Source organism: Mobula birostris, chromosome 7, assembly GCF_030028105.1.
Source record: "Mobula birostris isolate sMobBir1 chromosome 7, sMobBir1.hap1, whole genome shotgun sequence".
In the NCBI taxonomy this organism is placed as follows: domain Eukaryota; kingdom Metazoa; phylum Chordata; class Chondrichthyes; order Myliobatiformes; family Myliobatidae; genus Mobula; species Mobula birostris.
Genome location: NC_092376.1, coordinates 111,984,163 through 112,009,585, shown reverse-complemented (window position 1 = coordinate 112,009,585; position 25,423 = coordinate 111,984,163). Strand labels below are relative to the sequence as shown.

Genomic DNA, 25,423 nt, shown 5'->3' with positions numbered 1-25,423 from the left:
GGACAGTCAGCATGGCTTTGCGAAGGGCAAATCGTGCCTAACAAGCCTGATAGAGTTCTTTGAGGAGGTGACCAGGCATATAGATGACGATAGTGCAGTGGATGTGATCTATATGGATTTTAGTAAGGCATTTGACAAGGTTCCACATGGTAGGCCGATTCAGAAAGTCAGAAGGCATGGGATCCAGGGAAGTTTGGCCAGGTGGATTCAGAATTGACTTGCCTGCAGAAGGCAGAGGGTGGTGGTGGAGGGAGTACATTCAGATTGGAGGATTGTGACTAGTGGTGTCCCACAAGGATCAGTTCTGGGACCTCTACTTTTCATGATTTTTATTAATGACCTGGATGTGGGGGTAGAAGGGTGGGTTGGCAAGTTTGCAGACGACACAAAGGTTGGTGGTGTTGTAGATAGTGTAGAGGATTGTCAAAGTTTGCAGAGAGACATTGATAGGATGCAGAAGTGGGCTGAGAAGTGGCAGATGGAGTTCAACCCAGAGAAGTGTGAGGTGGTACACTTTGGAAGGACAAACTTCAAGGCAGAGTACAAAGTAAATGGCAGGATACTTGGTAGTGTGGAGGAGCAGAGGGATCTGGGGGTACATGTCCACAGATCCCTGAAAGTTGCCTCACAGGTGGATAGGGTAGTTAAGAAAGCTTATGGGGTGTTAGCTCTCATAAGTCGAGGGATAGAGTTTAAGAGTCACAACGTAATGATGCAGCTCTATAAAACTCTGGTTAGGTCACACTTGGAGTACTGTGTCCAGTTCTGGTCACCTCACTATAGGAAGGATGTGGAAGCATTGGAAAGGGTACAGAGGAGATTTACCAGAATGCTGCCTGGTTTAGAGAGTATGCATTATGATCAGAGATTAAGGGTGCTAGGGCTTTACTCTTTGGAGAGAAGGAGGATGAGAGGAGACATGATAGAGGTGTACAAGATAATAAGAGGAATAGATAGAGTGGACAGCTAGCGCCTCTTCCCCAGGTCACCACTGCTCAATACAAGAGGACATGGCTTTAAGGTAAGGGGTGGGAAGTTCAAGGGGGATATTAGAGGAAGGTTTTTTACTCAGAGAGTGGTTCGTGCTTGGAATGCACTGCCTGAGTCAGTGGTGGAGGCAGATACACTAGTGAAGTTTAAGAGACTACTAGACAGGTATATGGAGGAATCTAAGGTGGGAGCTTATATAGGAGGCAGGGTTTGAGGGTTGGCACAACATTGTGGGCTGAAGGGCCTGTACTGTGCTGTACTATTCTATCTTCTATCGGGGGGGAGGGAGGCTTTGATGGTTTTGCTGTTGTTTGTGTTTGGAGCCGGGGGGGGAGGTGGGGGGTTTTGGGGTTCGAACGTTTGCTGTCATTCATTCTTGAGGGTTTTTTCTTCTGTTTTGTGGATGTCTGCAAAGAGTAAGGATTTCAGGTTGCATACTGTCCACATTCTCTGATATTAAATTGAACCATTGTTATCTGCCATCTTCTAATTATCACCTTGCATTTTAATCACTTCCTGCCTTCACCTTCCCAAATCCTAAATTCTGAAATTCCACTTGTGGTGCTATGCCCTCTCCATTATCCCTCTCTACCTCTCCCAATCACCACACCAAACTCTCTGCTGCAGATCATCTCAACCTTTAAGAAGATCCTTAAGCCCTTCTTCCAAATAAGATTTTAATTTCTCTCCCAAAAGATCCCTTTGTGGTTTGGTATCACTTCTTTTACTGAGTTACACATGAAAGACTTCGGGAAATATAAATAGGAACTGCTGTGGATGGGGCTGCAGTGATTGTTAGTATGTACAATAGGACAGTCCAGTGGAAGTGGTGTCTGCTGGTTATTAGAAAGCAGGTAGTTGGGTGCAGAATGTCCCTGGTTTCTGCAATATATGTAAATATTTAATATTTTGGTGCAAAACAGCAAAGAGACACCTTACAGCAAATAAATGTTGCTGGTTATTAAAAAGCAAAATGCAGGATTCAATGCTGATACCCGAAGAAAATCAAACTGACGTTAATATCCCTGACAAGTTGCATGCTGGAGAAATTTTCATGGCTCTCCCAGAACAAGATTCATTCTTCTTTTCTACAATATCGATGAGATTTAGATTTGCAAATCCCATTCCTCAAGGCACAGTGCAAGTACAGAACAGCCGTCAATCACACACGAGACGTCCACCTCTGCCTTGGTGTAGGACAGAGGTGGCAGCATCTATCACCTGCCCACTTCAATCAATACAAGGTCATTCTATTTTAATATCTGGAAGCAACAATGGCCACCTTGATGGATGGATCGACTATTCTCCAAAGCAGTACTCTACTAGTTTTGAGTCCCTCACCATAACTAGATTATAGCCTGATAATGTTTCCACAACTATGCAATTGCTACTCAGCCAGTTCTTTCAAGCTATTGGTTTCCCTTTGCAGCCTGGAATAACAGAAAGGAGTATTGTTCATAGATTAATAGAGGACAGGATGAAAATGGTCAGCCAATATAACACTGGGATGGAATCAGCAGTACTGGGCAAATTGTCTTTGTTTCCCCAACAGAATTCATTGGACAAGTGTCCAGACAAGATTTCACAAATTTTTCCTGGAGCCAACATCATAAAAATTGTTTCTCCATCTTTTGTCTATTAAAAGAACTATTCCTTGACGTAGTTCAAGTAGTATTTTGAATAGCTTTGAATATCAATGCAGCTGAAAATGAGTTTCACATCATTTTTTTTTAAATGAAGGCAGCCAGACCTATACTTATCAGTAATCTAATTTAAAATCAGACAAATGGTGACACCATTCTATTGGTGCACTCTAGTCAGCATTTTCTTAAAGGAGGGATCTGAAGAGTACAGAGTATCTGAAGAGTAATATGTCCACTTGTGACAGATCACTCTACAGAATTAATTTTATGAACTTTGCAAAGAGTCGCTGTTGTTGAAAATTCATGATAGAGATTAATTGACCCACTTTATGGAAGGGTATGATGTTTTATGCCTTTCTTTTTAAACCAGTGCTAAAGATCACGGCGACTCAATTTTCACAAAGCAACTTGTGATTAAAATTTCTCAATTCTTAATGCTGGAGAACTTCATTGCAAGACCTCATTTACAGAATCTCAGCTAGCTTGGAATTCTAGCTCCAATTTTTCCAGTGTGCAGACATTAGATCATTGGTGACATTTATTAATGTCTCAAAGAGACATTTACCATTCTGTGCCATTAGAATACTTAACTTGCAAGTGATTAATGTAGATTTATTGTAGTAATAAACTTGCCATTTTTAAAGGTGTTGAATTAAAAGGTGCTAGTTGAAAACATTGGAGCCAAGTTTCCAATGAGGAGGATGTGCAAAAAGTGCAAATATAAAGTAAGGAACCAAAGCTTATTGTGACTCTGGCAGAGGGAGAGGTGGTGACCTTGGTGGATTTTGGCCAACAAAAATGAATGAGTTATGATTGGATGTGGAGTGAGTAAAATAAGAATTGTGTTCTAGAATCTGCGCACCAACCCCAGCCTATCTGCTTCTTGGCTTGAAGGGCACTGGACAAGTGTTAGACAACCAGGGACTCCAGGGACTAGAAAGTTAAAACTCATTGAAAGCAGAGCTACCAATTTAATCTGGTTCACAGACTGCTGCATTTTCAGGGCCAAAGGCAGGAGGAGATAGCTTCAGACAGAAGGTGCCTGCAAAGTACTGCAGGTAGGACTCCTGACCCTCAATCAGACCACAGATCTTGAATCTCATGCACCTTTGGACGAGCAGCATCTCAGACCTCATGCCATAAGATCATGGATCAGAGCCAGAGTGCTTCCTGGTCTATTCTATTACATGCATTTCTGAGAGGGGAACCAGTCAGGAACAAGAGCATAATGTGGACTGAATGCTCCATTGTAATCAGTGAAACCTAAAACAGGTCCACATGCACATTTCTCACCAACCCAACCTATGTAGTATCTTTGATAGTATCTGTGCCTTTGTGAGAGAGTTACTCATGCCAAATTGATAAGTTTATTTACTGAGATACAGTGTGGAGTAAGTCCTTCCGGCCCTTCAAGCCCCACGATACCCTGATTTAATCCTAGCCTAATCACAGGGCAATTCACAGTGCCCAATTAACCTACCAACCGATAGGTCTGTGGGAAGAAACCAGAGCACTCAGGAAACCCATGAGGTCACTGGGAGAATGTACAAACTCCTTACATCAGCAGCGGAAATTGAACTCTGGTTGCTGGTATTATAAACCACTGTGCTAACCATTACGCCACCTTCCTCCCCACATAACTGATGGCAGAGCAGTGAAACAATCCGCCATTTCCAGTCTCACTATTTCATCTACTTCTTGGCTTACATGTGGGGAAAGGGGCAAATCCATCAACAATGTAACGTTGTTGCCTCCTATACCAAGATTCCCACTTCCTACAACGGACACTTTGCTGACTCGAGTTCCCACTTCAGTCTCGTATTTTAAGTGGCCTTGTAGTGCGTTTAGCTGTTGGCTAAAATTGGAGGTCTGAAGCAGAGCAAGTGAGGTTGGAGGGTGGGGGTGGGGGGAGTGAAATAGGTTAAATCCCAGAATTGCATATGGGAGAGAATGAAGACACCTGGTCCATCCTTATGAGTCTGTTATCTCCAATCTTCTAACCTACTTCTCAAATGCCTAAGGCCCGTGCCCTAGTCCACAGCAACTCCTAGCCACTACAGAACTTAGTTCCTCTGCATTACCGGGAACAGCCACCACCTGCTGTCCCATCAGACCTATCACACACTTAATGTCTAAAGAAACATTGACTGGACACTTGCTGACCACCCACTCCTCTGTCCCAGCCCTCTCACTCCCATACAACTGAGCCTATAACATGGACAATCTCTGGAAATTTCTTTTCCCAATAATCACTCATCCCACAACCCCCATCAAAACCAGCATTCCCTACATACCTGCCATTATTTTTCACATGCGTTAAAAATTGGCATTCACCTTTGGCCTTCAATGAAGTGAACGCAGGATAGACACAGGACGGTAGAGATAAGATAAATGGCGCTCTTGAAGTGATTTGCAGTTTATAGTCCACAATAAAACTCACAATGAAAACAAAACAGGCGTACCATTGAACAACCAGCTTTTAATGCATGTGTTGGGTTAAAAGTCCCAAGCCAGCAAGTTACAAAGATTATGATGGTTTAGACACAGACGTTGAATTGAATTACTGTCAAGAATCTGGTAGTTCAGCTGGGCTCAGTATTGCGTCTGAGAGCTCCACTGAGCAACCAGTGCTCAATGGAGACAATCACTGATCTTTAAGGCAGTGAAAGTCAGGACTTAAAAAATGCATGGCTTGATGAAAATTAAATAAAAGCCTCATTTATAAAATAAATGTAGTCTCACAATTGGGTACAATACATAGGCCACCCCTTTACAATAATAGGTCCCATTTTTGCAGATATCCACATGTTGACTTTGCACATGTCAGAACACACATCAAACAAAAATCAAAACACTCAATATGGTGAACCTTCAAAGTACTGTTATGAACAGCATCAAGAATGAGCAACTACTAGCAGGAGAGACACAGATGAGAAACTAATTCTGCCCTCCATAGGAATATCAGACTTCTTAATTTCATAACACAACGGGAACTCATTCATATGTGGGTTGTCCATAACCCCGAGATGATACATCTCCTGTGCCTCCTTTTCTCATTCTTCAGTCATTCATCAGGTACAACCAAAGGCACATGGTCCACTTTGTTCTGAAAGGGACACAGAAAACCACACATACCCTCTGTAAGGTCACCTATCCCACAGAAACAATGAAGATACAAAAGAACCCAAATGATTTTAAGCCAACCATTTCGTGTTGGGATCAATACTCAGGTGATCCTAACAAAAGTACGCTGCAAATATGAATCTGTATATGTCATGCAGAGGCGCACACACACACACACTTCTGCTTACCAACACATTATTCTACAGTGCTAGTGAATACATCTTTGTGACATCTCATCTCACTGCGACAAACCTATTAAAGTTCACTGCGGGGAAAAGAAAAACTTCTTTCTGAGTGGCTCAAAATGAGAGCTGGTGAATGAGCTGTTGTTAGTTTCTAGTGAATAACTAACTGTGGGAGTGCCTTTTCAACACAAGCTGCAGTGTTAAGGAAGGTGGCCCACCACTATGGGCATTAAACACCAGGAATATTCATACTCCAGCTATGGATTTCAAAAGCTCAGATCTACTGGTACTGATGAAGGGTAGCAGCCTGATACGTCGGTGGTTCGTTTCTATCCATGGACGCTGCCTGACCTGCAGAGTTCCCCCAGTGCTTTGTGTGTTAAGCAGAATCCTGTGTTTGGATTACTCCTCACATCCAATACCAGCATACTTCAATCGAGGAATGTACACATTTTGTATGTTTATGGAACTGGCCTCAAGTAAATAGGTTTAATGTTATTCCTTCTGGTAAGGGCCGGCAATGTTTGCCAATTCTGGGTTCAGCTCTCACCCTGAGCAATGCACTATACATCTTATCACTGAACCAGTCATGTTTTTAAACAACATTCATGTACTCACGATGTAATAGATTTCAAATCCAGTTTTTTCTTCTGCTGGTTTGGTGTTCCATTGTGTTTTGTCACAGATTGGGACAAATCTACATCCAACACCTTCTCATCTGCAGGCGAAACCATTCTGGAACTACAACAAGTGAGCTCTCTGCATACCTCCATTTGTGGAGGCATGCATCATTAACAATTGAAATGTGGATGACATCATATCCACTACATTAAATTGCCTGGCTACAATTATTTCCTGATCCTGCGTTTATTAGTTTCTCTTACTTGAACATCTATCAAGAGTCACATGATTGTGACTGCAGGCCAACTTTCCCAGATCCACACTAAATCCTACTTTTCCCCTATAGGAAGCGTAAAAAAAAAATAGGACCGGTCCCAAGACAGCTTTCTGCTACCACAGGATTTCCTGCCATTTACTATATTTTAATTTCAAAGCATCCAGTTCAGTCTCCTTGGACATGACAACCATGACAGGGAAACAACACAGCAGCTCCCATCAGCATACCAACATCCAGCACCTTGCCAAGCCAAACTGAAAGCACCCACCATGATGTTACACACCCGTCTATTTCCCTGACGCCTTGCTCAAAATTAACAGTCTTAGATGCGTACCACTGCCATAATATTCAACACTTTAACAAATTTCATAACATCTCTGCATCCTCTAGGAAGGAGAAATCATATTATTTAATATATTTGAAAGATGCTTGTATTATAACAAGCCCTTTCCTGGGCATTTTCAGCAGAAGAAAGAAAGAAACCACCAGTCATATGGAGTCAAGAAAAACATCAAAAGCTAATTCAGCGAATGACATTAAGGGGGTGGGGGGAGAATGGGATTTCCAAGTTATCCAGTTCCTCTTGATTTAAAAACAACCACAAACCTGTTTTGTCCCTGATTAGATGATCTTGGGCCGAGCTGTGCTTGGACAAGGAATTAAACCAAATCTTGCCCTTTTATCAGGAGGGAAAAGTTGTTTAGAAGGAAAAGTCTTGTCTGTGTGCTGGATATGGAACAATGGTTGGTCCATATCCAGCTTTCGTAAAACTTTTGACAGTAATAATGGAGAGGCTTTTCAGGGAAGAATATGATGCCATTTACAATTCAATCCTTGACACAGCTCGTGCTTAAACTCAAAGTGAAAATGGACAGTCATATTAAATGACAGGGGTTGCTCATACACATCAAAACCTTTCACAAGCGAGTCAGACATTCAGAGGGAGTGGAAGAAAACAAAGTCAGAGAATGTTAATGTGTTACTATTTTTACTTTCATTAATATAATACCTTGAAAAGGTGGGGTTTGTTATTGTTCTGGATTCTGAAAGCAACTCTGTTTCAGTAGAAACGCACATGTCTTACAACCGCTGGGACCAGGGTTTTAATAATTCCACTTCACTTTAAAACATTTGAAACCAATGGGATTTTACAGCCACCAGGTAAATCCATTCACTCGTCCAAATACTACTGCAATATCAAGGATCGACAGCAAATCATCACATGCCCTCGGGATAGGCAGAGATTCTCAGAATGCAAAGTATTTCTCAAATAAAAACAGATGAGCAAGATGCTATTAAATTAAGCAATTCCCGCAATAAGACTAAAAAATAAGGTTAAAACTTTCATGTTTCAAATCCATTCTTGCATCAGGTTGCAATCAATCTTCCTGCTTTGATGTGACGGTATATTAAGAACTGGGTGTTGGGGAAACATCCTCTGCTATATTATGGGCAGTGGTGCATTTGGATGGATACCCCATTGTAGAAGGCTCCATTGGCCAGTTCCAACAGGTGCTGAAAATGAGCTGGATCAACATTTCACATCTTCCTCAGTCTTGAGATGAGGTCCCGTCTCTGACGCTCTCCAGCCCAGGATTTGCTCTTCTTCCGCAGTTTCAGCATCTCCTCCTGGAAGTCTACATGATCCATGGGACAGTACGTGGGAGGGTCACAGTAATTCTGCAACACAGCAACAGAAAACAAAAAAATCAAGCAACCAGTGGCTTTCTAACTCTGAAAGCACCTGTAAAGCCCGTAGGGGAGACAGATCACATAGATATCATTAGAATTTCTTATTAAGTCCCTGGCCCATTGCTTGGGAAGCTCTAATCGGATATTAAAGCTTTAGGTGAACATTAAAATCTTTAACAGCTGCAAATAAAGTATCTCATGATCAAGTAGCAAAGCACGTCATTTCCCAATAATTGATCCTGGTAAGAGCATTTAACAATTTAAAAGAGTGGTTTAGTCAGCTTAGAAGTATGAGGGGTGATCGATAAGTTCGTGGCCTAAGGTAGGAGTCAATTTTAGAAAACCTAGCACATTTATTTTTCAACATAATCCCCTCCTACATGTACACACTTAATCCAGTGGTCGTGCAGCATACGGATCCCTTCTTTGTAGAAATGGTCCACAGCAGGGGTGATTGATAAGTTCGAGGCCTAAGGTAGAAAGAGATGAGTTATACAGCTCTCGTTACATGCACGTGCAGTTCAACTCTTTGAGTGAAAATGCAGAAAGTTTGAAGTTTCTTCTCATCTCCTTCTACTTTAGGCCATGAACTTATCAACCACCCCTGCTGTGGACCACTTCTGCAGGTCCAAGACGCAGACTTCTACAAAGAAGGGATCCTTATGCTCCACGACCGCTGGACTAAGTGTGTAAATGTAGGAGAATAAATGTGCTAGGTTTTCTAAAATTGACCCCTTCTACCTTAGCCCACGAGTTTATCTATCACCCCTCGTACAATTATCTCTTGCATTTAAAATCATCACAGGCTGAAAGACTTGCTCTTGTGCTGCACTGTTCTAAAACAAACTGCAGTATTCAGGTATCAATAGAAACATCCTCTGTAATCTCACTTCCATTTTAAGATTAAATTGAAACAACATGGAAACAAGCTCCTCTGTCACCTAACCTGAACCATCAGTAATGATTTTAAGAAAACAGTGGTTGATATCAAATTAACTCTAATATGGAAGGACTGTACATCTGCCTCAGGATTTTTATATCTATGCAACATTACCTATGGGTAACCTTAGGTAATTTCTAAAGTAAGTACATGTTCAGCACTGCTGTATTGTGCTGTAGGTTTTCTGTTTCTAACACACCAAGTTCCCAGGGACTTTTACTAGCTATGGGATGGGAGAGGAGAAAGAATGGAAATGGAGGCATGCTTTCCTCACAATTGGCTTGGGAAGATGGAAAGAGAAGGAAATTCCTGACTGCCCATGGACTTTCAAACTACACTGGGGCCCTGATCCCCACGGCACACTATGATTCACCAATCAATAATGGTAAGAAGGTCATGTTGTATCCAGGTTTTAATTGATTCACTTCATTTATTTTTTGTGGATAATTGGAATCAAACTGAATGGAGGTGTAGAAGGCAGATTTTACCTTGCATTCAATGTTGTTTGACAAAAAAAAAATCAGAATGCTAGAATGACCGACCACACCCTGTTTGAAACAGCTCACAAGACCTTTGAACTTGAAACTGCACATATATCTGAATTATACCCAATGCGCAAGAACTCAAGTGTTAAGCCAGTCATCATAATCTGAGTCAGGCAGCAAAGGGCAGCTCCACCACCCTCTATATTCAGAGCTGGTTGACTTCACAACTGTTGAAACCCACTATACAGTTCCTACCACTCCCTCCGTTTTCCCAGGAAAAGATGAGCCACAACTTACCATGAACTGAGAGAAGAAAGCCTTGTACCCTCCTTTCAGAATGTAGAGCTCTGGATAGTACAGATTTGGGTAGTCGTTCATACTGCGATCCTCTTCCCGCACTAACCGACACCTTCGAGGAGAAAGGAGACCTGGCTACTCTGTGGAGTACGTGTGGAGCATCTCACAACCTGACAATTAAGTTGTATTAATTCCCCACTCTGATGTGCTTTATCTCTGCTTCTCCCTTCCTGCCGATAACAATTTAAACGTTGCGTATCGGCAAACACTTAATGGCATTTTACATCATCCAGTAAAACATACAGGTTCACTGGGCAGATTGAATAGATTGGACATAGTCTCTCATTTAGAAAAAACAAAACATAAAAGAAATTTTTATAGGGGTTGATTGGGCAGATAGAAGAATGATGTTTCCCTCGGCTGGGATATCAAAAGCTAATGCAACATGGTCTCAAGACAAGGAGTCAGTTATACATTAGTGATGAATGGAAATTTCTTCTTCCAAAGGATAGTGAAACTTTGCAATTCTCTTCCCCAAGCAGGCTTGTACCTGCGTTTGGTCAAATCAGATTGAGGGGGATAAGAGCTTCTGCCAGGAAAATGTCGCTGAGGTAAGAGATCAAAAATTATCTTATTGAATGGGGGAGCAGATGTGAGGGTGCAGGTGATCTTCTCCTACTACCACCCCTTGGGTTCTGAGGTGTATTCTTTTAAAAAGCTTGTGTGCAATGAGCTTGAGATGATTGAACGCAAGAGGTAACAAAACCAAGCGTGGCTCAATCCTGGCACGTGCACCACCAGACAAGAGCAAAATGTTGGCTAGTTTTCCCTTTATTTAAGAGTTACACTTAGAGTGACACTGCTGTCAGTCAATGGCACATTTAGCATTTTCACTTAATTATGAGTAATCAGGGACTTTCCTTAAATTCCTCTTTTCACACTATGGTACAGAAAAGATCATTCAATTACTGAGCTCCCAGCAGAGCAAGTCCTCTTCAGTCTTATTTCACTGTACCTCTGCTGCTTATTTGCATTCCTGTGCCCATCAACACCCCCTTGGTTCTTTTTGTCATCTGCCTACACTAGAGCTAATTTACAGTGGCCATTAACCTGGCCACACTTTGGGATAACCAGAGCACTTAAGGGAAACCCATGGAGTCACGGGGACATCATGCAAATTCCACAGAGACCAGTGGTCAGGATTGACCCCAGATTGCTGACGTTGCTAGGCAATGGAACCAACTGTAAAACTACCCTTGCTCTGAAACAAGTCCTCTTAAATCCATTAAAATTGCCTTACACCTTATTACACAATTCCCCTTCATGTCTGTAGGATGGCCTTTGAATCTACAGCACCAGAGCAACTAATTTTAAGATTTCTGCAGATATTTCTTTATTTACAGGTTTGAAAAAGCTACTCATTTCATAGCTAACATCCTTTAAAGTTCTCAGCAAAAAAAAGGGGAGGGAAACAATTGGCTCTAACCCCTATAAATAATCGCCTATTTCCCCAAGTCCTACGGAAGGAATGAGTGTGACCACCAGTCTCTTTCCCCTGAGAACTTGCCTGCTTTTAAACTCACTGGCCAAGTTGCATTAACAGTTGAAATTTCACATCATTCCTTGATTCCAAAAAGTACGAGATGCTTCCTTCCAAATGCTCTTCCTGCTTTCAATTCACTCTCAATGGCGATTAAGAAGATAATCTATAGAACTTACATCTTTGGTCCTCGTTCTGATGAAAATTCACAGTGGAAGATGAGAATCAATCTCTTCTCCTTGGATTTAGGAATAATGGGTTTCTTTAGAAAGTAATCAACAGCATCATCTGCTCTGTGAAGGTTCAGGGCACCCTAGGAAAGTAAGGAAAGCAGTGAGGATCTCAGCTCAGAATTAGCCGCATTATTTAAAACAGGAAACATTCATCCTGGACTGGGACTTAGAAACTTTACAAGCAGTCCAAACACAAACTAGAAATGTGCAACTGTTGAAACACACCCAAGTTAATAAAGGCACTTCTGCAACCAGTTCAGATCCTTGCACAATCAACTCCTTGCTCACGCTGGGGTTGCTCGACAACGTGGATGTAGCCTGCTCGAGACCAGAAATAATCTCACTATCAATAACTTATCATTCACTTCATGCTGCAGAAAGCGGCAGTAGGGGAAAAACCAGCCAATTTAATTAACGTTGGTGGCAGGAGATTATCCACAAATACCTTTTCTACTCTGCGGGAAGGCAGAGGTGTAGATGAGGTGGAATCAAGGAAAACACCGTTTCATTTAATATGCAATGCATTTACCTTGATATGTCCTCCTGCAAACTCGTAAGGATAGCGGCAGTCAACGATATAGACTTCTTCTAAAAGGTGGTCATATTCTCCATGTAGTATCTTAGCCATCTGTGTAAAGTCAGGAAGTTTTAAGTACACCTATTATGGTCATTTTCAAGTCTTGCAACTGAATAAATTCCCAAACATCCAGCTAAGGACACCACAGTGAGCGGTAATGGCAAGGGTAACATTACTCTGAACTCAGCACAACTATGCTTTGCCCACAGGATGAGTTTATACTGGAGGGTAGAGAAATTCTGGGTGAGGTGGGAAAACTTAATAGGCAATGTCCCATTGAATCACAGACTAAAATACAAGGAGACTGGGCAAAGGAGAGTTCCAAAGCAGAATGGCATAGAGAACCAGTGACACTGATGAATTGGTAGCATCAACACACTCTTCCAAAAATAAATGAAAATCAAAACATGGCAATGTTAGAAAGAACTGAAAATGCTATGAGCAACTAGCAAATCTAGAAGCACTTGTGAAAAGACAAGCATAGTTATGCTTCAGGTCAAACACCCTTCATCAAAATGAAAATTGATTCAGGGCCACACACCGACCAAGCAAAAAGCTGAGAGAGTCACTTTGATAATGATTCACATTGATGACTAGCACTGAAAGAAGAATGCTGTAGCAGCTTATACTAAAGTGATGTTATTTCTCCAACATCATGGAATTTGAGCATTCCTTTCTGGAACACCCAGTAAGGATGCCCACCAATATTAACTAGATTCACCTTAAAGCTGAGAAGTCTGCAGTCAGACTTCCTCCAGCTCTGTTCTGTCACCAGCCCTTTGGGGTTGGCATTAGACTGTCTATCTGGGATCTTATCAGAGCTCTCTCGCATGGCTCTGGCACCACAGGCTGGAGGAAACAATTAGACGACAGTTTAAAATGCAATGGGAAGATCTCAAAAGTTGCAAAACAGGACTTGCAAAGACAAACATAAAAAGGTTGCTAGTGGCAACAAACCGTGGAAAGGCAAAGCCTGTATTAGTCCACAGATGTCTTCACCATTCTCACTCATGCCATATTGATTGCTGCACAAGAAAAATGAAGCTGAATTCTAATCTTCACATTTAATTCTTAGATAAGACTCTTCACACACCACTTGGGTGTAAAGGCATTGTCTGGGCACCGCCAAACACCTGGTCCATTCAGATACTAATGTTTTGACCATGAAGCACTTAGGGGTATAAGTAGGCACTATTTCAACACAAGAGCCCTCTTCCAATGAATTAAATCAATTTCTTCATAAACACAAGTGACACCAGGTAAAATGGTGGAACTCACAGTTTCAGGGGTGATGTATTTCAGATCTTCATGCTTACCCATTACAGTGGGCAACACATATACCTGCCAAAAAAAAAATAGGTTATTAGAATGAGAACTGGTACTACAATGAAAACATGTTTGAAGATTCAATATCACATCAGGTGGGCTATCCACATCCTTCTTATTCCGTACAAGAGTACTGTTATGATAACATTGCCTTTTATATAATTGCTTTGAACAGTGACGTGTCTGATGAACTTCAAGTGAAGATTGAAAATAGGGGGAAGTCTACCAGGGTAGTTTGTGGGGGGAAAAAAAATCAGATGCATTCTGTGCAATCTCTCTCCTCCTTCCCCTTTCTGGATGGCACAAATCATGTTGAACACCGTGGCACCACAATGGAGAGAAAGGATTTGCCTGGCAATGAGCACAAGCAGCGTCTATAAAATGGCTTCTGAAAGTGAGGTAGAAATCTACATCACAAAAATTTAAGAATGCGCCATCGGAGAAAGGTGAGTACACCTAGTACCCAGAGGTTGGAATTATTTTGAATTCTTTTCCAAATGCTTAATAAGTCAAATGATCAAAGATATTTATTCACTCTTCTGACTGATCCTGACTGACTTAAATCAGAAACAATCCACTCACCATGTGACTCACACACTAAAAAAACAAATCAGCGGACACCTCCAGCCTAGTGATAAAAACAATGCCTGATGTTGCAGTAAATCGACAGACTAGGAGGTCCCAGCATCAACTCTACGCCAGGTTTCAAACTGCAGCAAGGTATCTGGCCTCAGGCCTTGTGAATGTCAGGCTCTGGGACGCAATGAGGCAATCAGCCAATCAGCCACATTCCTCCTCCTGCAGATTAATTATGAGAAGAAACTGAATAAACCTGCCATATATCCCATAATTTAAGGTTCAGAGGCAATCTAATTGTTTAGTGATAAAAAAAAATTCACCACCATTCACTGAAGGTCAATTATATTTGGGCAGTAAGTGGTGGCTTTGGTCTCACACACACATTACTTATTGTAATATATAGTTTTTATTCTGCATTGCAATGTACTCTGCAGCAACACAACAAGTTTCACAGCACATGCCCCCGATATTAAACCTGATTCTGATAACAGATGAAGAGAATGGATTTTGTGGGATCAGAAAATCCAAAACAATACAAAAACCACCGTGTTAAGGCAACTTGTACAGTTCTGTAATCGGTTCGGCTGATCAGGAGGTGAAGGATCTTGGCCTGAAAGGTGACTGTCTACTCCCCTTGATTGGTGCTGCCTGACTTACTGAGTTCCTGCAGCATTTTATGTGCGTTTCTCATGAGGTTCAGAAGGGATTTCTATTGCACGCATAGAAATCAGGATGCCAGGTCACTGAAAAATTCTGAGAATGAGGCCGATTGTTTAATTTTGTGGTAGTTGATCAGCAATCATGAATCAAAGGAAGGTGAGATTTTTTAAATCAGTCATAGGGTCATAGTGGTGAGTAGTAGGTAGTATGGAAACAGGCCCTTCTGCCCAGCAAGTGCTTGCTAGCCATCTAAGAACCCATTTACATTAATCTCATTTTGTTGTTCCTATATCTTCATCAACACCCCATTACCTGCATACACACTGGGGATAATTTACAGTGGCCAGTTAACCTCACCATGTCTTGGGACAAAGGAGGAAACCCAGGCATATGGGAGAAATACACCCTTTCACAGGGAGAACATGCAAACTCTGCACAGATACCACAAGTCAGGATCAAACACAGATCACTGGAGCTGCCCTATCAGTCGAGTGACTAATGGAACTCTAAAGAACTGAATTAGATGTCCTTTTCTACAACATCTGCTGAAAGGGGCTGGGATATGTAGCATGACCATTGGCCTGCATAGGTTCGCCTATTGTGTTACAGAACATTGTAGTTCAGTGGGCAGATGATGATCATGATGTATGACCTTTATTAGTCTATTATGGAGGGACATCTGGTACTCATTGAACCATATCCAGGTGGGATTAGTCATGGTATAACAGAAATTTCAAAGAACGTATAACAGGTGAAAAACCTCACATTGGAAAAGTTCCCTATCAGCTCCATGGGGTTCCTCTCATCTTCCAAAGCATTTGAAGCATTGATCTTGCAGCTGATTGCATCTTGTCTCTGTAGAGAACAGATCAAATAGTTAACATCTGTATACTTATCATGCATCTTTATCCCCAGCAGAGTGGTGTGTAAAAGAAAAGAATTCTCAAATCCCTCATTGAAAACTGCTACTTAACCTCCAAGAGATGCTCAGGATTTCCACCCCAGCACAGATTTTTTACATTGAAGTACCCAACTACCAAATATTACGGTTCTCAGATGCTGCATCGCAGTGTCATTACAAAAGGGCTAAAGAACTGACAGTAGTTATAATCATCCCTTCATCCTTACTCATCTTCCTGAGAGCCAAGGGCACTCATCCCAATATCCCATTAGCATGATACGTGGGAATCAGTGGATACTGAGAGGAAATGAAACCAATTCCTGCCATTTCAATTATGTGCCTTCTCCAGCAAGTGCAGACATTCAGGACAGCTGGAGAAGTAAGGAAATAATTGCATTTCCCTTTTAGTTTATAGAGAACTAATGGCTATTTTTCTCCGTTCTGAATTGTAGAACAGTAATACAAGTGGAATCCTTCTGTTTCAGGGTATAGTCTAATCTGGAATGGAAACTATGATGGTTCTTGTGACAATATTAGAGCCTCAACCTTCCCTTTATGGAAAGTATATCCTCTCTTTATTGAGGTCAGGTAAGAAAATAACTAGATAAAGTTCTCCAGGACTTTCTACTTGGACAGTCATGCTTGGTACAGCTGTTAGTTTTGCTGAATGGGTGAAAGGGGGAAGAGAAGGAAATGCACACGACTATCAGATTTAGGGATTATCAGGGATTCACAACCTGGGGTCCATGGACCCCTCGGTTAATGGTGGGGGTCCATAGCATAAAAATAGTTGGGAAACCCGCTTTAGATAATCTGACTATATTAGCTCTATCAAACACACTGTAGACATTAAGACAATCATGAATTTCAACCATTTAACTGAAAAACCATCACCTCTGACAATGAATTCAACAGCAAATCAGCATTTATTAAAATGAGTCTCAAAAGAGATTCATTTTAATTGTAGTAGTTTTATTAAAGCATGACTGTTTGCCACAGGGAGAGGTTGAGTTGAAGCAAATGAAATATGGGCACTGAGCAAAAGAGTAGACAAGGTAAAGGGTCATCTTTGATATTATTCATAGACAAAATCAACTCAAAGGACCCTGTATGATCACATTCTGCATCTAAGTTTGACCTATGTGCTTAACCATTTGATTCAAAGAAAAGCAGACAGGAAGTCAGATGGATTAGACAGTGGCAATATTTTTGGTTTGCTTGAGCCAAGACCTAGCTTGTAAATTATAGACTCAATGATGCACTTCCTTTTTAACTCAACATTTCTGAGGTTCCAACTGAGCACCCAGTCAAGAGCTCTTTACCGTGAACTGATCCTCCTGCTTCTCCTCCGAGGGGTATTCAAAACTCTTCTGCCGCTTCTTCTTCACAGGCGTGTCCATTTCCCGAGACCGCTCCAATCTTTTCAGGAATGGTTTGTGCAGCCTCTCTGGCATAGAAGGTGACCGAAACAGGCCTGGCTTGCTCCTCCTGACAGGAACCTGAAAGTAAAACTAAACGATCAATAATTAAAGGGAGCAAGGAATTTAATTGGTCTGCCCCCTCCTTCTTATGCAGGGAGCGTTCAGTCAATCATCCCAATTTCAGGTGGCAATATGTTGAACTCTAAAAGTTTCTGAATTTCACTCCTTCGAGCTCGAGGATCTACCTTAATCTTATTGTATACTAGAAAAGATCAAGGAGCAAGCGTCTTAAGGTTTCCATTTGTATAGTCATGCATTTATACAGATGAAAAACAAACATCTGACAATTCTGCAATGGGTGGCATGGGAGTGTAGTGGTTGGCACAACGCTTTACAGTATAGGTGACCCAGGTTCAATTCCCTCTGCCGCCTGTTTGTATGTTCATCCTATGACCGTGTGGATTTCCTGCGGGTGCTCTGGTTTCCTCCCACAGTTCAAAGACGTGCTGGTTGGCACGTTAATTGGTCATTGTAAGTTCCCCCTTGACTGGGTGAGGATTAAATCAGGGTTGTTAGGCAACATGAAAGGTTAAAAATTTAACAGGAACATGAGGGGAAACATCTTCACTTAGAGGTTTGTGAGAGTGTGGAATGAGCTGCCAGCACAAGTGGTGTATGTGAGCTCGATTTCAATGTTTAAGAGAAATTTGGATAACTACATGGATAGTAGGGGTATAGAGGACTATGGTCCTGGTGCAGATCAATGGGAGTAGGCAGTTTAAATAGTTTTGGCATGGACTACATGTGCTGATGAGCCTGTTTCTGTGCCGTACTTCTCTATGGCTTGAGGGCCAGAAGAGACTATTCTGCACTGCATCTCAATAGATAAATAAATGTAAGAATTACTTTCAAATTAAGTGTCATCAAGTAACAAATATTAACTTTAAATTAACCTTGACATGCCTGGGGGAAAGGTCACAGTGTACAGATTGGTGTAAACAGCTGCTATCACAGCAAGTCTCAAAACAGTGTCCTCATATTAAAGTAAGCTTTATTTATTGTGATGAGCACAATACCAGCAGGACATCTATCAAATAGAAGACACACAGCATCGTGTCCAAATCTTGCAGCACTTGCTCAAAAGGTAAGCCTTGCTCCAACCTTGATAGGAATTCCTTCTAACTTCATTAAAAGGTCACTTAATTCATTGTGGTTCCCACCACATGCCCCAAGACTGGCCACATAGAAGTCAGGAATTTAAATGAACTAATGATTTTAGAAGATCTGATAATGTGGGAGTAGTGTTAAATGCTATGTAAATGTTAAATGCTGTGTAAAAACCCAACAGACAAAATAGCACCTTTAATGAAGGGGTTCACCTTTACATTGGAATACAGTCTCATAGTAACATCTTAAAAACTTCAGAGTGGATGTCAGCCTTCACTCTCACCATTTCTGAAGCACTTTGAAGAGGTGCCATTTTCCCAGGCAAGCACCTGGCCAATACTTATTCCCCTAATAAGCAAAAACCCTCTCAGTTACTTGACTGAAGTGGTAGGGCCTCTCTGTAGGTGCTGTCTCTTTCAGGGCAATTACAGGACGTCAATAATAATGGTTTGACATCAACACATTTTAAAACAAACCTTTTGAAATCAAGGGAAGCAAAGAAACTATCTTGAGTCTTAATCATTAAACAGCACCGATTAAAATGCACAGTAGAGGACAGAACTAGCAAGAAGCAAATTCTTGCACAAGATGTAAATAGCTTTAAAACTGCAATAGATTTAATGTAGACAGGCACTTGATGGTCAGCTTGGATGGAGGAAGCTGAAGTGCTCGTTTCTCCTCTGTGTAAATCCATGACTATACAAATGGAAACCTTAAGACATTTGCTCCATGATCCTCTCTACTATACAGTAAGATTAAGGTAGATCCTCGAGCCCATTTTCCCATTAGATCATGGAGTACAGCACAGGAACAGGTCCTTCGTCCCACAATGTTGTGCTGAAGTAATTAAAATTAGTAATTAAATAGCCAACTAATCTCTCTGCCCACACAATGTCATATCTTTCCATTTTCCTCATATTCATGTCCCTATCTAAACATCCCTAATGTCTCTTAAATGTCCCTAATATATCTGTCCCAATCACCACCCTCAGGCAGTGCACTCTAGGCACCCACAACTAGGTTAAAAAAAAACTTGCCCCTCATATCTCCTTTGTAATGACCCCCTCTCACTTTAAATACATGCCCTTGGGTATGAGACATTTCCACCTTGGGGAAAAGGTAGTCTGTTTGCTCCAGGGTTGCTCAGCCAGAGTTCTGCAAGAGATCATGATCTTAAAAAAACATACTTCACGCAGTGTACAATGCTACTGCTGACAGTGGTGGGCAGTGACCGAGCTGCCCCTTGACAATCTCATTACAGGTCTCTCAGCACAGTATGGCAGTGTGCAGTAAGGCCGTGTTCATTAGCTTGAGTCCATTCTCAGTTTTTGATGTGAGATAAGGGAGGCCGTTGATAATTGGGGAGTGCTATAGCGCACTGTAGGGAGGACAGTAGGCTGGTAATTGACGAGCGCTGTATTGCTCAGATGGGAGGATGGTAGAGCTGATAATTGGTGAGCGCTGTACTGCACGGAGGGAGGACGGTAGACTAATAATTGGTGAGCGCTGTATTGCATGGAGGCAGGACAGTAGGCTGATGAGGAGCGTGAAGTGCATTTTCCAAGCATTGAACAGACTCGCCTGACTTGGGCTGTGATGTCAGCCTCTTTCTCATGAATTACCTCCCCAACTTCCCCTGACGTGCCACTGACCGACTTTTGAGAGTGAACAAACTCTACTGGTATAGCAGAAAATTGAAGGGAAATTTTCATTCTAAAGGTTTTTTTTTAAAAACATGCTACGACTCAGCTGCCAGCCTGCCACTTTGCTGTTGTAAACATTGCAAAAGGTGTATTGTGTAGGCTAGAAGTGAATTGTATTGTGAAGTTTTCGTATTTTTGCAGCTTTCTCATTTAGGTATTTATTATGCTGTTCCTTTTTTCAAAAATATATTTTAAGAATCCATGTTTTACAGGCATGTCTGATGGTCCAGTGTGGGAATTTCTGAAGAGGGGATCTGAGATGGAAGAGGAGAATTCTAGGCCTAGACTTGCGTACAATTCTGATGAGGTTAATGATGAAGAATTACAGTCTTCTGAGTCATTTCACAAACTTATGGATCGCACTAACATACTGTGAGCTGTAGATATATTATAGTTTTTATGCAGGGGTTCCTTGACCCTGAAAATTATTTCAAGGCTCCCTCCAGGGCAAAAAAGTTGAGAAAGGTGGGTCTACTCTTATCTATTCCTTTCATAATCTTATAAACCTTTATCAAATCTCCCCTCAGCCGCCACCGCTCCAGAGAAAACCACCTCTCATTATAGAACATGCTCTCTAAACCAGGCAGCATCCTGGTAAACCTCTTCTGCACCCTCCCCCCACCAAAGCCTCAGCATCCTTCCTATAATGGGGTGACCAGAACTGTAAGCAATCCTCCAGATGTGGCCGAACCGGAGATATAAAACTGCAACATAACTTACTGACATTTGAACTCAGTGCCTCGACTAATAAACGCCAGCATGCCATATGCCTTCTTAACCACCCTATCAACCTCTGTAGCCACTTTCAGGGAGCTATGAACTTGGACCACAAGTTCCCTCTGATCATCAACACTGTTAAGGGTCTTGCAACTGATCTATATCCCACTGTATTCTTTGCCAGTCTTCTAAGCTATCCACAACACCATCGATCTTCCTATCATCTGCCAGCTTACCAACCCATCCATCCACACTTTCATCCAGGTCACTTATATACATCACAAACAAGCGGATCCAGTACAAGTCCCTGTGGAACACCACGAATCACAGACCTCCAGCTGGGATAAGTTCCTTCAGCCACTACCATCCATCTTCTATGGGCAAGCCCATTCTGAATCTTAATGACCAATTCACCATTGATCCCATGCATCTTAATCTTCTGGATGAGTTTCCCATGAGGGACCTTGTCAAATGCCTTACTAAAATGCATGTAGATAACATCCGCAGCTCTATCTTCATCAATCTCCCTCGTCAGCTCATCAAAAAAACTCAGTCAAGTTAGTAAGACACCACGTGCCCTGCACAAAACCATGCCGGCTCTCCCTAATTAGGCTATGGTTTTCCTGATGGTCATAATTTCTATCCCTAACGATTAGCTCCAGTAACTTCCCCACTACTGATGTGAGACTCCCCGGTGTATTGTTTCCAGGATTATCTGATTCCCTTTTTGAATAGTGAAACAATATTAGCTACTCGCATACCTCCAGGAGCTCGCCTGTGGCTACAGAGGACACGAAGATATTGGTCAAGGCCCCAGCAATTTTTTCTCTTACGACTCTCAATAATCTGGGGCGTATCCCATCAGGGTCTGGGGACTTATCCACCTTAACGTTCTTAACACTACCTCCTCCTTTACCTTGGTGCCCCAGCATATCAATACACTCGACATTATATATACTGTAGATAGTCACTGCATTGTCTAGTTTTCTGAGGAATCCATTATATTTATTGACCACAAGTTCAGTAAAAGAGACTAAGTGTCACAGGCTTTGAGTGCAGAGAATTCCAAAGATTTACAAACATCTGCATTAATAAGGTTCCATCTTATATTAGTCCAAGATGATCCACTCCTATCCAGTCTACGCTCTTCGCTTATAGATTCCTCGGCTGAGGAAACAAACTCTTGGCACCTACCCAGTCATTCACTTGCAAAAACTCATTCATCAGCAAATTCACTTCACATTTTTTCAAATTCCAGTAAATAATGGCCAATGTTACTCCATCTCTGTCCAGGTTAATATGTTATTCTCAGACCCATGAACCCTCATTTTACATAACAATATTTTATGTGGTACTTTTGAAAATTCTTTGTACCCCTTCATCTATCCTCTTCATTGAATTCTTAAAAAGTTGGAATTATCAAAAAATTTCTTCATAAACCTGTATTGATTCACCCAATCACATCACTATATTTTAAAGCAAGCCCTTCCATGTAATCAGTGATAGGTTTCAACTTTTTGCCAACAGCTGTGAGGTTACTGTGCCTACAGTTTATTATAATTTCCCTCCCTGCTTCAAGTCGTATTTGCTACCTTAAACAGCTAGGACTGTACCAATTTTTTTTTTTAGCGTGTCGCACCAGACAGTCAGCCATTCTTGTCTGGCACGTGGTGTCAAGATTGGTCTCCTTTCAGATTAACCGGGTCACTATATGAACGTTCCTGACTCGACCCTTTTTTTTAAACGAGGCCGAGCGGCTAGCGGAAAGCGTGGTCGGGGGGTGGCCCAACTTGGATTCGAACTCGAGAGCCTTTGCTCCGGAGTCTAGCGCTGATGCCATTGCGCCACCAGCCGGCCCACTGTACCAATGATCTTCACTAGTAAATCCACCACCACCTCTCCAGCTTCCTCAAGCACCTTTGATGTGAGTTATTAGGTCCACAGATTTGACTCATCTTTCTAAATTCTCCAATACTTTGTCAGTGATGTTGACCAAGATCTTTCCATTGTTTGTTGCTTGGTTCTCCTTTATTTCTGCTGTACTACATCACCCCTTCTACATTGAACGCAAAATAATACCTTGACTGTTCTTGAAATGGAAAAGACAATAGAGGTAGGAGTAGTCCACCAGGTTCATTAACCCTGCCTCGCCATTCAATACGATCCTGGCTGATCCACAATGGCCTTATCTCCTTTTCTATACCAATTCTCCACACTCCCAATTCCTCAATTTTCAAAATATTTCTCTTTCTCCACCTTAAGTATATCTACTGATCTGGGCTCCAATACCCACAGGGACAGAGAGTTCCAGAGATTCATTACTCGAAGAAATTTCTACACTTGCAAGTTTTAGGTGACTAGTCCCTTATTTTGTAGCAACGTCCCCTTGTTTGTGATTCTCCCGCAAACAGGAACACCTCAGCATCTGTCCTGGCAAGCATCCTTAAGGTATACATTTGAAAAAGGTCACTCCTCATTCTTCTAAACCCCAAGAAATACAGACCCAAACTTGGCGATTCACCAGACTACACACACAAAATGCTTGAGCAACCCTGCAGCTCAGGCAGTGGAAAGGAAGGGCCTCAGGGTGAAATGTCGACTGTTTATTCATTTCCATAGATGTTGTCTGACCTGCTGAGTTCCTCCAGCATTTTGTGTGCACTGCTCTGGATTTCCAGCATCTGCAGAATTTGTGTTTATGATTCACCAGGCTATCTCTAGTTTGTACACTAGATCACGGAAAGCCGTCTAAACTCCACTCTCAGTCACTCTTCACCTTTTGATTCCTCGTACTGAAATACATAACCTCACATTTCACTACGTTAAACTCCATCTGCCAAATGAATTAATTGATATTCTGTTGCAGAATAACAATGTCTACATCATAGGGTGCCCTTCCATTAATTCTTGTGTCAGCAGCAAACCAGGAACCTTTGCATTTTATTCCCTTCGCTAGGTCATTAAAGTAAATACTGTACTAAATAACCGATGATCAGAAACTAATCCCAAGGTATCCATTTATTTTCATCCTTCAAGCGTGAGGAGTCCCAATTTATTCCAATTCTAGGAAATGTCGAAACTTCATGAAGACCACAAGTATCAACCATAGGACTCAAGCAATCATTCAGAAGAGCACAACCACAGACAGGAAACACCAAAGGGATTATTACTGCATCATCCCCTCATCCCCTCCAAGAGGATCACAACCTTGTCGTGGTTTAGAGACCCAGAGAACTATCCTGGCTGGAGTCAAGGCCTCATGCTTTGGCTATTGGTAGGGCCACCTAAGTCAAACAGGTCAAAAGGTAGCGGTCAGACTAAGAGTGGTCCACCGGACCTCCAGGTTTGGGGGTTCAGCTCAGGGGTAACAACCCTGACTGCTACAGAAACAACAATAAAGAATCCTTCTACATCTGAGTGCGATGGTATTAGTAGTGAAAACTGAGAGGAAACTCAAATGATGAAGGAAGCCCTGAACACCGCCAGAGATGGAGAACCTTCATTGCCGCCCTAAATGTGTGTGTGCGTCCCCTCATCCATCCCAACCTTAGTTTCATATATATTCTTACTGTGCTTGTGTCCATCCCCTGGTTCATGAGATCTCCAGTGAAAAGAGCAGCCATGCTGGAGGACATGGCCTTGTTCATGCTCGAATTCCTCTGTGGAAACAAAATCAAAAGAGCTACAGGAATTGTCCAATTACAGATGCAACAAAACCATCATACCAGATGGAACCTCGAGCTGAGTAAACAAAGGGAATCGAGATCAAAAACTGGTCACTACAGCATTAAAATATGATCAGTGAAACATGTTTTCAGTGTGAATTGTAATGAAATAATACTTGTATCATTACCATTGCCTATTGAATGTTGAAAGTGAAGTCCTATTGTGTATGGAAATACAATTATAAACCTCATAAACCTGGGACAATATTTACAAATAAAATTAAGTTTAACTAATTTACCTGGGACATGGCCTTCTTCTCAATACTCAATACACACTTCTCCTCTGCCATCAGACTTGTAAACTGTCCATAAACCCAGGAACACTACTTCACTATTGTTCTTTGGCACTATTTATTTATTGGAACTTATGGAAATATTTAACATTGTGCATTGTACTGCAGGCACAAAACAATAAATCTCACAACACATCTGTGATAATAAATCTGATTTTAATTAAATTGTTGAGATGAAGTTAAAATAAATGGATTTCATTTTCCAGCTTCCCCAGCGCAATTTCACTTTCCGGCACAGAAGCAGTTCGCCAGTTGGCCCCAAGTCCATGGTTCCTCACACAAGTGCAATTATTATTGGGTTCATGCAAAAATAGTGTTAACAGATTAC

At 41.7% G+C, this 25,423-nt stretch overlaps 1 protein-coding gene across 4 annotated transcripts in view; it reads right to left on the bottom strand.

Moving 5' to 3' along the window:
* Positions 1–5,101: 5,101 nt before the first annotated feature.
* LOC140200369 (M-phase inducer phosphatase 1-B-like) overlaps positions 5,102–25,423 on the bottom strand; it is a 50,380-nt gene continuing 30,058 nt past the window's right edge. For 3 of the 4 annotated variants that reach the window (XM_072263599.1, XM_072263602.1, XM_072263600.1), the window contains 8 exons: positions 24,647–24,736; positions 17,392–17,580; positions 15,934–16,023; positions 13,882–13,944; positions 12,556–12,654; positions 11,973–12,106; positions 10,254–10,365; positions 5,102–8,519 (listed from right to left, as the gene is read on the bottom strand). In XM_072263599.1, the coding sequence (XP_072119700.1) occupies positions 8,379–8,519; positions 10,254–10,365; positions 11,973–12,106; positions 12,556–12,654; positions 13,882–13,944; positions 15,934–16,023; positions 17,392–17,580; positions 24,647–24,736 (918 nt within the window). In that variant the 3' untranslated portion in view covers positions 5,102–8,378. The remainder of the gene's footprint in view (positions 8,520–10,253; positions 10,366–11,972; positions 12,107–12,555; positions 12,655–13,881; positions 13,945–15,933; positions 16,024–17,391; positions 17,581–24,646; positions 24,737–25,423) is intronic. The other variant, XM_072263601.1, reaches the window with a different exon arrangement.